At 45.0% G+C, this 12568-nt stretch overlaps 1 protein-coding gene across 1 annotated transcript; it reads left to right on the top strand.

The window, feature by feature from the left end:
- Positions 1-10188: 10188 nt before the first annotated feature.
- LOC311004607 (olfactory receptor 13C2-like) lies at positions 10189-11053 on the top strand (the record flags this gene model as incomplete). The annotated part of the gene is given in 2 exon segments (XM_083996721.1): positions 10189-11028; positions 11030-11053. Coding segments are annotated over 2 exon segments (864 nt in total).
- Positions 11054-12568: the final 1515 nt, after the last annotated feature.

Below are 12568 nucleotides of genomic sequence, written 5' to 3' on the forward strand. Positions count from 1 at the left end.
AACAGGCAGCAGCTGCAGCGACAATCACACACTTGTAATATGTGTGTGTGTGTGCCGCCCATGATCCAGTGGATTAATAGAGAGCTCAGGTGGGACACACGGATCTAAACGCTCTGACCACTGACCAGAGGGATCAAAGACGGGTGAAGGCAGCGGTGACGGACTGAGAGACGGAGCTGAGTAGCCAGGTACTGGAGAGGGAGGAGAGGAGAGGAGAGGAGAGGAGCGCACTGCAGGACAGACGTGCCCCGTGCGTAACGGCGCGTAAAAGACTTTTAACACGGCTGAAAAACTGTTACAGAATTACCCAGACGTGAGGAAATGCAGAGATGTAAGATCATGGGGCTCTGGCAGGTATCAAATCAATAAACGCATACGTTTTGGCAAAGTTGTATCAGTTAGTACATGGTTTTCAGACGTGGTGAATAAAGACGCAAAAACAGCCACCGCAATCTCTTCCTGGTTTGGTAAAACAGTATTCTGCACGTTCTGGCTGAAACGCCCATATTTACATATTCATCAAGGCAAACACGCTAAATGGATCGCACGTGCTATTCTGCCCGTGTGAGGGACGCAATCCTCGGTGCGTCCGGTTAGTAGATCAGGTTCCACATGTGTTTGCGCGTTGTCAAGGAGAGTTGAGGGTCCCGGGCTAGGCCTTTTGATGTATACTGTGGGTTTTGCTATTTTTGATGTTTTTACTATTTTATGATGTTTTTACTATTTCTTGATGTCTTTACTATTTTTTAGAAGTGATTACTGTATGTGACTCAGGGAAAGTATTACATGATATGATGAATCCCGAGCTGATGGAATAGTTGCCGTAATCTATTGGAAAGGAGAAGTAGAATGGGGTGGGCAGGACAAAGGTCACCAAAATGAGGAACCTGTGGCCTGTCCCGGGACATGCCAGGACAGGTCGAGGTGAGATGGCCACAGGGTCAGCTAATTGGGGAAATTTGGAGAAATAGAGAAGTGCGCGTTGACCAGATTTGGGCACGGACCGGTGCAGAGTGGTGGAGAAATTATTCCATGACACTAAGGAAGGGTGTCAGCGGTCCAAACATATAAAAAGGTCATCAGGACGGAGTAAAAGGAGTGTGCGTCGGGACTGGGTGCGAGAGCGAGCTCCTCAGACCCTACTCCTGCGAAGACTCCGAGGGCTGGTGCGTCTACAGAAGATTGCCATCGAACAAGAAGACTGCGCACAGCAATTTGGACTCGGTTGATCTCCACACTCTCTGCTGGTCCGCTCCCAGGGGCTTAGGCTCCCGATCATCATCCCCAGCAGAAGGGGTTCAGGGAATTCGGCCGAAACCTGCGTCCTTATACTAGAAATTCGAATCAGGCAACTATCCATCAGAGGTAGGGTTGATTAATAGGGTGAGAATTTGATTTTAATTATTTTCTTTGATTTTTATATTTATGCTCTGATGCTGCTTTGCCCCTGCTAAAATTCCTGCAAATAAATTTACAACCTAAAAGACAAGAGAACTGTTATCCTCATCTTTTGTGTCAGAGGTTTTAATTCAAATATTACTGTTATGCTGTTCATGATCGTAAGAAGCTAAGCCATAGTGTGCACAACATCTTTAAGACTCTTAAAGGTTAATCTAGTTTTGTGTTCACTTCAAAAGATAAACAGGTCCCTAGGGTTATTTTTCCAAACCGTTAAATTAAACCTAGCCGATAACAAGTACAAGGATCAAAGAGGAAAGCTGCCGTTAACAGGCGTGCCGGGTTACTACTTCTGGGTGGGGGGCTGCTCTATCAGAACTAGTGGCTTGGGGAAGCGGGACAGACGTCAGGATGAAGGCAGTTAGATGCTAGGCGAGTTTCCTCATCACCAGCTTAAACATTCTTTAGAAATTCTACTCTGGTCCATGACCGTTAGAACTTAAGAACTTACCCTTTAAACGGAGAGCTGGTCTAGTATAGGCCTTTCTTTACAGGGGCCTAATACCGGGGATCTAACACGTGGCGCCCAACGTGGGGCTCGATAAAAGGAAATTGTCGAGCCTAGGAGGAAGAACCACAGTGTACCTGAAGGGACACTGTTCGTGAGAGACGACCCGGCGGTGAGAGTTCTGACAGCGGGGAAGCGCCCTGTCAGCCTCTGGAGACGAGGACCGGCAAGGAAGGAAATTCAGCCCGTCAGCCTCTGGAGACGAGGACCGGCAAGGAAGGAAATTCAGCCCGTCAGCCTCTGGAGACGAGGACCGGCAAGGAAGGAAATTCAGCCCGTCAGCCTCTGGAGACGAGGACCGGCAAGGAAGGAAATTCAGCCTGTCAGCCTCTGGAGACGAGGACTCGGGCAGGGGGAAAGGAAGAAGAGAAATCCCCTGCCAGCACCGGCAGACAGGAAAAGGAAACCGTCTGCAACTGAGTGAGTGTGGGCAAAGGAGAAGAAAGAGCCCGCAACCACTGAAGGTGATTCAGCAGAAAAACTGCTGGAGCCTTGGCCTAGTGTGACACCGAGAGAAAGGGTCGCAAAAGGAAGAATCAGCAGCCGACGGAAGCTCTGTGACCGGAGCCCGAGTGACGCTGCAGAGCAGCCACAACAGTCTGCTCTCATCCCTGCTCAGCGGACGAAGAGAGGCTTTGAGGGGCAGACAGCCCGAGACGACGTAAGACAACAGGATGGCTACATGGAATGGAGCCAACAACAGAGGCATGAATGATCCGATTTATGTCGAGGTGGAATCAGGAGACGCTCCACAACCCGAGGAGCATGAATATGAGGAGCTGGATACAGCTGGGCCAAGTGGCGGGTTCAGCTATCTAGTCATCCTGCAAGGAGCAGGAATCAAAACATGGGAAGTTCCTATACAGGAATTCCTGATAAAATTCGAAGAAGACAAATCATCTGAGGCTGTGAGCCGGAAAGTGGATCAGAGTTGCACGAATCATGGAAGGTATGTGGCAACGAAGATGTGTGAACAACAAATCGCTGTGGTGCGGGAATGCCCTGCACCCCCCAAATCAAAAAAGGAAGTCGGAAAGTGGATCGAGTGGTGGGCTAACGAATTAGAAAACTGTCAGATCTACAGAGAAGGGAGAGTGAGGACCCTCATCAGGCCCTCGGCACCGTATGACTCTGTGGTAAAAATGTTGGCTAAAGAGTCAGGGAAACTGTCAGTTTTGACAGCACCGGCAGTTAAAGCTGCCAGCAGATACAAGGAACACAGGACGCAGCTTGAGAGGCTGCACCGTCACCGAGACAAAGCAACAGGTGAAATTGCAGATAATGGAAGCCTGGTAGATCCTTCCCCCTCGGGGGAAGAGGGTGACAGTGAGGCCGCCGGAGAGGAGAATCAGCGGTCGGAGGGAAAGCAGAAGGAGACGGCGAGCCCCGTTGATGAGAGAAGCATGACAGTGACACCACATGCATCGGAAGCCGATGAACGGCTGGCTCTGCCTGGAAATCTCCAGACACCAGGGGCACCAATTCTCCGAAATTTGGAGCAAATGGCAAAAGGAGTAGCTGCAATTACCAGCTCTGTAGGAAAATTAGTACCGAAAGCTATAGACACCCTAAAACCTGCCGAGAATGAGCAGCCGCCTGTGGAAAAAATCACAACACAGATGACGAGACCTGATTTGACAGAAAGAAGAAACGACGTAACTCTCTTGGATGATGGGGCAAGACTGAGACAAGTGTCAGGAAATCATATACACTACACTACAGAGATGGAGGAAGTTTCTGAGTATGAGGAAATTGATGGTGAGGAATTCAGAAGCAGAAAGAGTGAAATGAATCAGGAAATGTATGAGAACTGGGCCTCTGCAGAGTGTGAACCCCCTCAAAGAGTACGAGAATTAAAAATGGGCTTGAGAAAAGGAACAAAAAAGCCAGCAGCCCTGATATCCGTAAAAAATACATCTCAAAGATTGGCCATAGATGAGAGGTTTGGCCCTGTGAAAACTAAGGATGGAAGACAGGCCTATATGCCCGGAGTGGGTCAGACGAGGTACGCAGTACCGGAAGTCTGGGTGGACCAACAGGATGAGTTACGTACAACAGAAGTAACAGCCACTCTGGGAGAATGGGCTAACGTCTTGATGATGCCGACCTATACATCACTAGCACAATGCAGCGAACTGACTGCAAATTTCAGAGGTGCGTTCTTGTCCATATCACATGATGTCATGTTGAGACGACTGAAGAAAGCTGCCTACAAGATGGCCAGAGAGGAGGAAGAAATCAAGGTGGGAGATATCTCAGGAAGTGACGGAGAAATCAGAGATTTCACATGGAAAAAACAAAGGGAGGACCCAGCTATCCTGATGAAAGGAGGAGTGGTGGAAATGATGGGTGTAGGATCTCAAGTCCCAGGCCAAGAATTCAGAGAGTTCAAGAAAATAAAAGAAATGGTCAGAGGAAGAGACCACCAGCAGTCAATACAAGAAGATTTGAGAGAAGTGTGGCCTATGATTGATGTCAGCACTCAAAATGAGGATGCAAAACGCCTGTGGTTAAGTTGCGTAACCTCACAGCCACTGCCACCGGATGAGCCTGCACAGATGCATTATGAGGATTTGGATGATGAAGAAGCCCATATTGACAGAGCAAAGAAGGACCTGAGCCGAGGCCATACTCTCTCACAAGTGTGGCATGCCCTAAAAAGAGTAGTACCTATTGAAAGGTACATCAAGGTCCTGAGAGAAGTGACCAGAGGGCAGCGTGACAAGGTAGATTTCATCAAGCTCCCTGCTATTGGGACTACGGGGGTTAGAATCGATGAAGCTGTAAGAGAGTGGGATCTCAAGAGGAGATGCTATGAGGCAAAAAGAGAAAAGGGTGCACAACAACAGCCCCCTAAAGAAAAAGAACTGCCAGAGATTAGACCAGCTGAGAAATCAACACCCAGACTACTCCCACAGCAGCCCCAGAGGAGGAAGCCGGATAGAAAAGTAAAGGCTCAAAGGCCAAAGACCAGCCGAAAGACGACGGGCAAAGAGAGAGACTTCCTCCCTCAAGAGGAATATAACAGACTGACCCTAGAGCAAAAAGCAGCCCTCCGGGAAGCCCGTAAACTGGCAGCCGGGGGAGTTGAGAAGTAACAACGCAAGAGGCGCGGGTCACCCTTGAGCATGCTTACTGGGTGGGGGTGACGATATCTACACCAATGTGGATGGAGTTCCTTTCCTGGTCGACTCAGGGGCTGAGGTGTCCATGACCCGCAGGAGCCTCAACACAGCAGGACACCTAAAGGTGCAGCACCAAGGCTACAAATAGGAGATGGGGAGACATACTATTAGATGACGATTTGGAAATCGGGTCAGTGCTGCCAGTGAGCAAGGAAGTTGCGAAAGAGAATGTGACGCAACCAGCTGCATGTGAATGGAGCCTGTACACAGATGGCTCAAAGAAAGGCCTTGATGAAACAGCATTTTGGGGTTCATACTCATGAGAAATAACAAAGAACAATTTGGACAAAAAGGAAAAGTGCCAGGAAGTGCACAAACGGTGAAGTGACGGCTGTCCTAGAAGGACTGCTGGAACTGGAAAAAAGGAAAATAAAGAAAGCAAAAGTGATAACTGACGGCTTTTATTGTGCTCAGGCACTCACAGAGGATTTGTCTATTTGGGAGGAGAATGGATTTGAGGGTGCCAAAGGAAAAATAGTGGCACATCAAGATCTGTGGAAGAAGATCGCCGAGCTACGATTGAATATGGACCTGGACGTGGTGCATAAGAAAGCACATACCAGACAGGGGGCTCACTGGAAAGGAAATGAGGAAGTGGATCGTTTCGTCCAGATGAGGAAAGTTGTCTTAGTCGGGATCGGGAAGTGGGACAAGACACCCAAGGGAAGGTCGGTCCCAGAGGAGTGCGTGATGGAGGTAGTGCAGGCCGTACATGAAGCGCTGGGCCATGTTGGCACTGATCCCACACGCAAGGAGTTGGAGAAACAGCAGCTCTGGATTCCTAAAACACCGGATTCGCCAAATTCTCAAGGACTGTGATGTGTGTGGTCGATACAACGCAGGGCGGAGAGGACAGAGGGTGGATGGACTCACCATAAAAAGCAAAATTCCCTGGGGTTCGGTGTGCATGGACGTGGCTGGACCCATGGGCGTGACAGGGAGAAAAGAAGGAATCCAAGATGTGGAGCAGCTGAAACCAATTCCTAACTAGAAGTAACTAGGAGTCAATTATGGCCAATTGCACACCAGGCTTGCCACCCTTTGCCAGATTGGCCACTGTGTATGGGGTGGTTGTCATGAGAAGAAGCACAAAGGGGCTCTGGGCAGGAAGAGCTCTGAAAGAATTGGACTACGCAAAAAGAGGATTTTTGTCTGAAGACACAGAGATGTTGGAATGGAGAGGTGTCAACAACAGGTGTGTGGTGTGTTTCGAACCCACTACACTAACAATTTGCTGGGAGGGCCCAGGCTGGTTGAAACCAGTGAAGATTAAAGGTCAACGAAGAGGAGTCAGAGGCCTGCATCCTAAACCAGTGAAGGTGATGGATGCGTATATCTGCAGAGAAGTGCAGAGTTGGGGTGTTACCCAGATTGATGATAATCACTCAGTGGGATCTGAGAAGGATTGAATTAGATCTCAATGAATGTACAGTACATGTCAGTGGGATGGAGAGAGATTGCAGCAGCGAGTGCAGTGTGTTGCAAAGATGTGGAAATCTGATTGCAGTTGGGCGAGCGGAAGAATGGCAAGTGAGAAAATTTGTCAGTCCAAAACAACACACACGGACGCCCTCAAGTGAGAAAGAGGGAGAATTGGTGACAAGAGTCTCGGCAGTAGTTTTGGAGGAGACTGAGGAGTGGAGCCGCATGAGGAAGTGGCGGCTGTGACCACACAGACCGCAGAGGGAGGCGGTATGGTCAACATGAGGAGTGGCTCGATCACACTCTACCATGGATTTGGAAAGTGCCGCTGGAGCATTTCAGAGCAGCCTTTTCACCTGGCTATTCAAGAACCAGCCAGAAGCTGCCTAGACCAACAGAATTGAAGGGAGGCCCAGCAAGAGACTTCCAGAGAATTGATGAGTGTTCCGGCCAGGAGAGAGAGAGATGGAGGAATGTAAAGGCCAGTCAGAAAATAAAAGGCCTGCGCAGCTGCTTTGCATAAGCTTATATAGGCAATATGTTATAAGGAAAAAGTGGATGAATATGGAGTCAGTGGAGGTCAGCAGATCCCTGTCGCAGCAGTCAACGAGACGTCAGGAGACGGTACCCCTTCCAGCCAGGCTGCAGATGGAGGTCAGCCACAGCTTCTTCTTACTACGGAGGAAGGGGGTTCGGGCCTTCAGCAGCTTGGGAGAGGTTCGTTTGGAGAAAAGGACATCGTGCTGGTCCACCAGGAGACGGACGGAAGTTCGGCAGAGTTGAGAGGCGTTGCCAGGGAGAGAGAAGACAAGGAAGCCAGGAGCCAGCCTCACCTCGGGAGGATCCGACCCTCGTCCAGCAGACGGAGCGGGAAGCAGGTCTGAACCTCAAGGAGGGGGTCTCAAGAAGAATTGAGGTTCCCAGGCTCGACCGTCAGAGAGTAATTTTTGCTATTTTAAAATGCATTTGGCTAAAGAGTTTTTCTTTTTGTTGCAATTTTAAGATGTATAACTTTTCAAAGTATTTGGCTAAGGAGTAATTTTTGCTATCTTAAGAAGTATAACTTTTAAAGTGTATTTGGCTAAAAGGTGATTGTTACTATCTTAGGATGTGTAACCTCAAATTGTGATTTGCTAAAGTAAATTAACAAGGAAAATTAAAGAAGTAATTCTTGTTATCTTAAGATGTATAACCTTGAAATGTGTTCTGCTAAGAGCTAAAGGCAGGGTGAGAATAGTCATCTGTGATTTATTATTGATCTGCTGGAAAGCAAAGTAAAGAAAAGTATCCTGTGAGATTGCATTTCAAAGTATTATACACCTTCAAGAGCGTTTTTGTTAAGTGCAAAGGAACAGGCTGATGGAGGCAGCACGGGACCTCAAGGAGGGGGTGTCAAGGAGAGTTGAGGGTCCCGGGCTAGGCCTTTTGATGTATACTGTGGGTTTTGCTATTTTTGATGTTTTTACTATTTTATGATGTTTTTACTATTTCTTGATGTCTTTACTATTTTTTAGAAGTGATTACTGTATGTGACTCAGGGAAAGTATTACATGATATGATGAATCCCGAGCTGATGGAATAGTTGCCGTAATCTATTGGAAAGGAGAAGTAGAATGGGGTGGGCAGGACAAAGGTCACCAAAATGAGGAACCTGTGGCCTGTCCCGGGACATGCCAGGACAGGTCGAGGTGAGATGGCCACAGGGTCAGCTAATTGGGGAAATTTGGAGAAATAGAGAAGTGCGCGTTGACCAGATTTGGGCACGGACCGGTGCAGAGTGGTGGAGAAATTATTCCATGACACTAAGGAAGGGTGTCAGCGGTCCAAACATATAAAAAGGTCATCAGGACGGAGTAAAAGGAGTGTGCGTCGGGACTGGGTGCGAGAGCGAGCTCCTCAGACCCTACTCCTGCGAAGACTCCGAGGGCTGGTGCGTCTACAGAAGATTGCCATCGAACAAGAAGACTGCGCACAGCAATTTGGACTCGGTTGATCTCCACACTCTCTGCTGGTCCGCTCCCAGGGGCTTAGGCTCCCGATCATCATCCCCAGCAGAAGGGGTTCAGGGAATTCGGCCGAAACCTGCGTCCTTATACTAGAAATTCGAATCAGGCAACTATCCATCAGAGGTAGGGTTGATTAATAGGGTGAGAATTTGATTTTAATTATTTTCTTTGATTTTTATATTTATGCTCTGATGCTGCTTTGCCCCTGCTAAAATTCCTGCAAATAAATTTACAACCTAAAAGACAAGAGAACTGTTATCCTCATCTTTTGTGTCAGAGGTTTTAATTCAAATATTACTGTTATGCTGTTCATGATCGTAAGAAGCTAAGCCATAGTGTGCACAACATCTTTAAGACTCTTAAAGGTTAATCTAGTTTTGTGTTCACTTCAAAAGATAAACAGGTCCCTAGGGTTATTTTTCCAAACCGTTAAATTAAACCTAGCCGATAACAAGTACAAGGATCAAAGAGGAAAGCTGCCGTTAACAGGCGTGCCGGGTTACTACTTCTGGGTGGGGGGCTGCTCTATCAGAACTAGTGGCTTGGGGAAGCGGGACAGACGTCAGGATGAAGGCAGTTAGATGCTAGGCGAGTTTCCTCATCACCAGCTTAAACATTCTTTAGAAATTCTACTCTGGTCCATGACCGTTAGAACTTAAGAACTTACCCTTTAAACGGAGAGCTGGTCTAGTATAGGCCTTTCTTTACAGGGGCCTAATACCGGGGATCTAACAGCGTGCAATCACGTTTGCACACGTTTTAATACACGCAAACCCTTAGTAAATCCGGCCCCAAGTTTCTGCTGCTGGGCCTGAAAACACTTGAATAATGTGGACTGTGACTCTGGAGGAGAAAATGTTAGTGAGAGCTTTACTGTGATGAGGAGATGTGGAGGTAGAACAGACAAAGACACAGTGGTTAGAATATCTGCTGGAAACATGAATGGAGAAATAAATGAACTGCTCTTCTTACTCATTCCTTATGGGAAATGTAGGTTACAGGGTTTTTGGAGTTTGACCCATCATAGAAACTGAACACCAGAGTCTCAGTCTCTGTTGCCTCCAGTTTGTCTAACATTTGTCTTCATTAATTGTGGAAAAAAAAGAAAACTTGTCAGTAACATTAGTTACTATCTTATGGAAAACAAGGTTTGCATGAAGACAATTAGTGTAGTGTCACAAATATTACTGAGACATTATAAGGCTAACATTAGCAACTAACAACACATTAACAACACATTATATTAAGAAAAACTAGTGATGAGTGAAGAAAAATGTAATATTTCACCCTGATGAACCGTTTGACATTGTAGTCACTCAAAGATGAAACAACATCCATCAAAACCTTTGGGTCCTGGACTCTGGAGTTTGCTGGACTTGGTCTCATGTCAGTGGGTCAGAGTTTAATGAGACCCATGGAGGCTGACGCAGTCTGATAAAAACATCCCACTGAGTCCAACACTTGACTTTGTCTGATGTTGATATGTGTGAATGAATCAGATGGTGTAATACAGGTAACATGTTCCTGCTGTCCTCAAGCTGAGGCCTGTTGCGCCTCTTCCATGATCTGTCTGCTTTACTCTTTAATGCTTTTAGTCTGGAGAAACTTCATGGATGAATTCAATGTGACATATATAACTCTTGGTGGATATGTAGAAGTGCAGAAATACAGATATCTTTACTTTGTGATCATGTTTACAGTTTATATTCTGATAATCTGCTGTAACTCCACCATCGTGTGTCTTATTGTGATTCACAGAAACCTCCATGAGCCCATGTACATTTTCATCGCAGCTTTGTTAATCAACTCTGTTCTTTACAGCACCAACATCTACCCAAAGCTGCTGATTGACTTCATGTCTGAGAGACAGGTCATAACTTTCTCAGCTTGTCTCTTCCAGACTTTTATATATTACACTCTGGGAGCTTCCGAGTTCTTACTGTTGTCAGTCATGGCCTATGACAGGTATGTGTCTATATGTAAACCTCTGCAATATGCAACGATCATGAGAAGAAGAACCATCAAAGTCTTCCTGGTTTCAGCTTGGCTGGTTCCTGCCTGTGAGCTCACAGTGTCAGCTCTGTTGAACGCTGATATAAAACTCTGTCACTTCACGTTGAAAGGTCTCTTTTGTAACAATTCATTATTTAATCTTCAATGTTTTCGCTTAGCAGCACTGTCAATATATGGTATTTTCATGTTGCTAAACATTGGACTGTTCCCCATGCTCTTCATCCTGTTCACATACACCAGGATACTGATCATCTCCTATAGAAGCAGCAGAGAATTCAGGAAGAAAGCTGCACAGACCTGTTTACCTCACCTGCTGGTTTTAATCAGCTTCTCCTTTTTTATGACTTACGATGTTGTTATAGTGAAACTTGAATCTAATTTCCCGACACTTGTTCATTTAATAATGACTTTACAGATGATCGTGTATCATCCTCTGTTTAATCCATTCATATATGGACTGAAAATGAAAGAAATTTCAACACACCTCAAGAGGCTGTTTCATCACACTTTCAAATGATCAGTTAACTCATTTTATGTAGTATGTAGTATCTGTAGTGTTAATGAACAATCTAGTGCATTTGTTTTTATGACTAGTGCAGTGTGATCTTATTAGTATCAGTTTGTATTTGTCTTAATGTAGCTCATGTTGGTTTGAGGGGATTGTATACTGTTGTTACACAGATTTTAATTTATATTTAATGAAGAAATGGATGTGTTGAGTTAATTTTCACTCATGTCTCTTAGAGTCATTCATATTTCATTACATCCACTACAAAAACTCAAAATCTTTCCGAGAATATTTGTCTTATTTCTTGTCAAAATGTCTCATTTCTAGTCAAAACTAATCTCTTTACACTTAAAATAAGACACATCACCTAAAAATGAACTTGTTTTTAGATCATTTTCACTTGTTTCAAACGTAGGCATATTTTCACTTCAAATAAGTAGAAAAATCTGCCAGTGAAAGCAGGTTTTTTGTGCTTGAAATAAGAAAGAAAAACTTGCTCCACTATCAGATTTTTCTACTTATTTCCATTGAAAATCTGCTTGAAAGAAGTAAAAAGTGTCTAAAAACAAGCTACTTTTTTATTTTTTTATCTTTATCTTATTTTAAGTATAATGAGATTTGTTTTGACTAGAAATTAGACATTTTGACTAAAAATAACACAAATATTCTTGGTAAGATATTTGATTTTTTGCAGTGTCATCACTGCTTGTAACGCCTGATTAATGAGTAATGTCTTTACTGCTGACTGACAAACTACAGCTGCTTGAAATTCACAAGGAGAAAACCAATTAAAGGAAAAGTCTGTCAACTTAAGACATAAGGATCAGTTTCTACATCACAGTTTGTTCTACTCAATAAAAACACCTGAATGATGTCTCCTCTGTCTCAGTCCAGTCCAGCTAATGTGGTAGTGAGGGTTTCTTTGCTTTTCTGAATTTTCTCAGACTTGACAAAGTCAGTGAAAATGGCCCTGATGATGTCATAGTGATGTCATCAGTATTATAGCTGCACTGGTCTTTATGGTGTGGAGTTTGTTGTACACATGGACAGAAAGATGTGTTGCACAAGTTAAACAAAACACCAATTCAGTGTGATTACATGAAAAAAAAAAAAAAGAACGGATTAATAGCATTGTGGGAAATGTAGTCTACAATGTTTTTGGAGACGTATACTAGACACTATACATTGTACTATACATCTTTCTTTTAAAAATCTATCCTCGGCTGCATCACTGGACCAGCAGAAACAACTCTCATCATGTTTTCAGGTGATGGAAAGTTGTCAACTTACTGAAAAAATGAAACGTTGATTATTGTATTAGATTAGACAGGATGCCATTGATTTATGCCTCGAGGGTTTTATGTTATTGACATGATGGAAGCTCTGGGTGGGAGGTTTAATGAGGGGTCCATGGAGGGTGAATACATTTGATAAAAACAACAGACTGGACCAAACAGTTGTACCTGTA

The sequence above is a fragment of the Trachurus trachurus genome, assembly GCF_905171665.1.
Source record: "Trachurus trachurus genome assembly, chromosome: 21".
Lineage (NCBI taxonomy): Eukaryota > Metazoa > Chordata > Actinopteri > Carangiformes > Carangidae > Trachurus > Trachurus trachurus.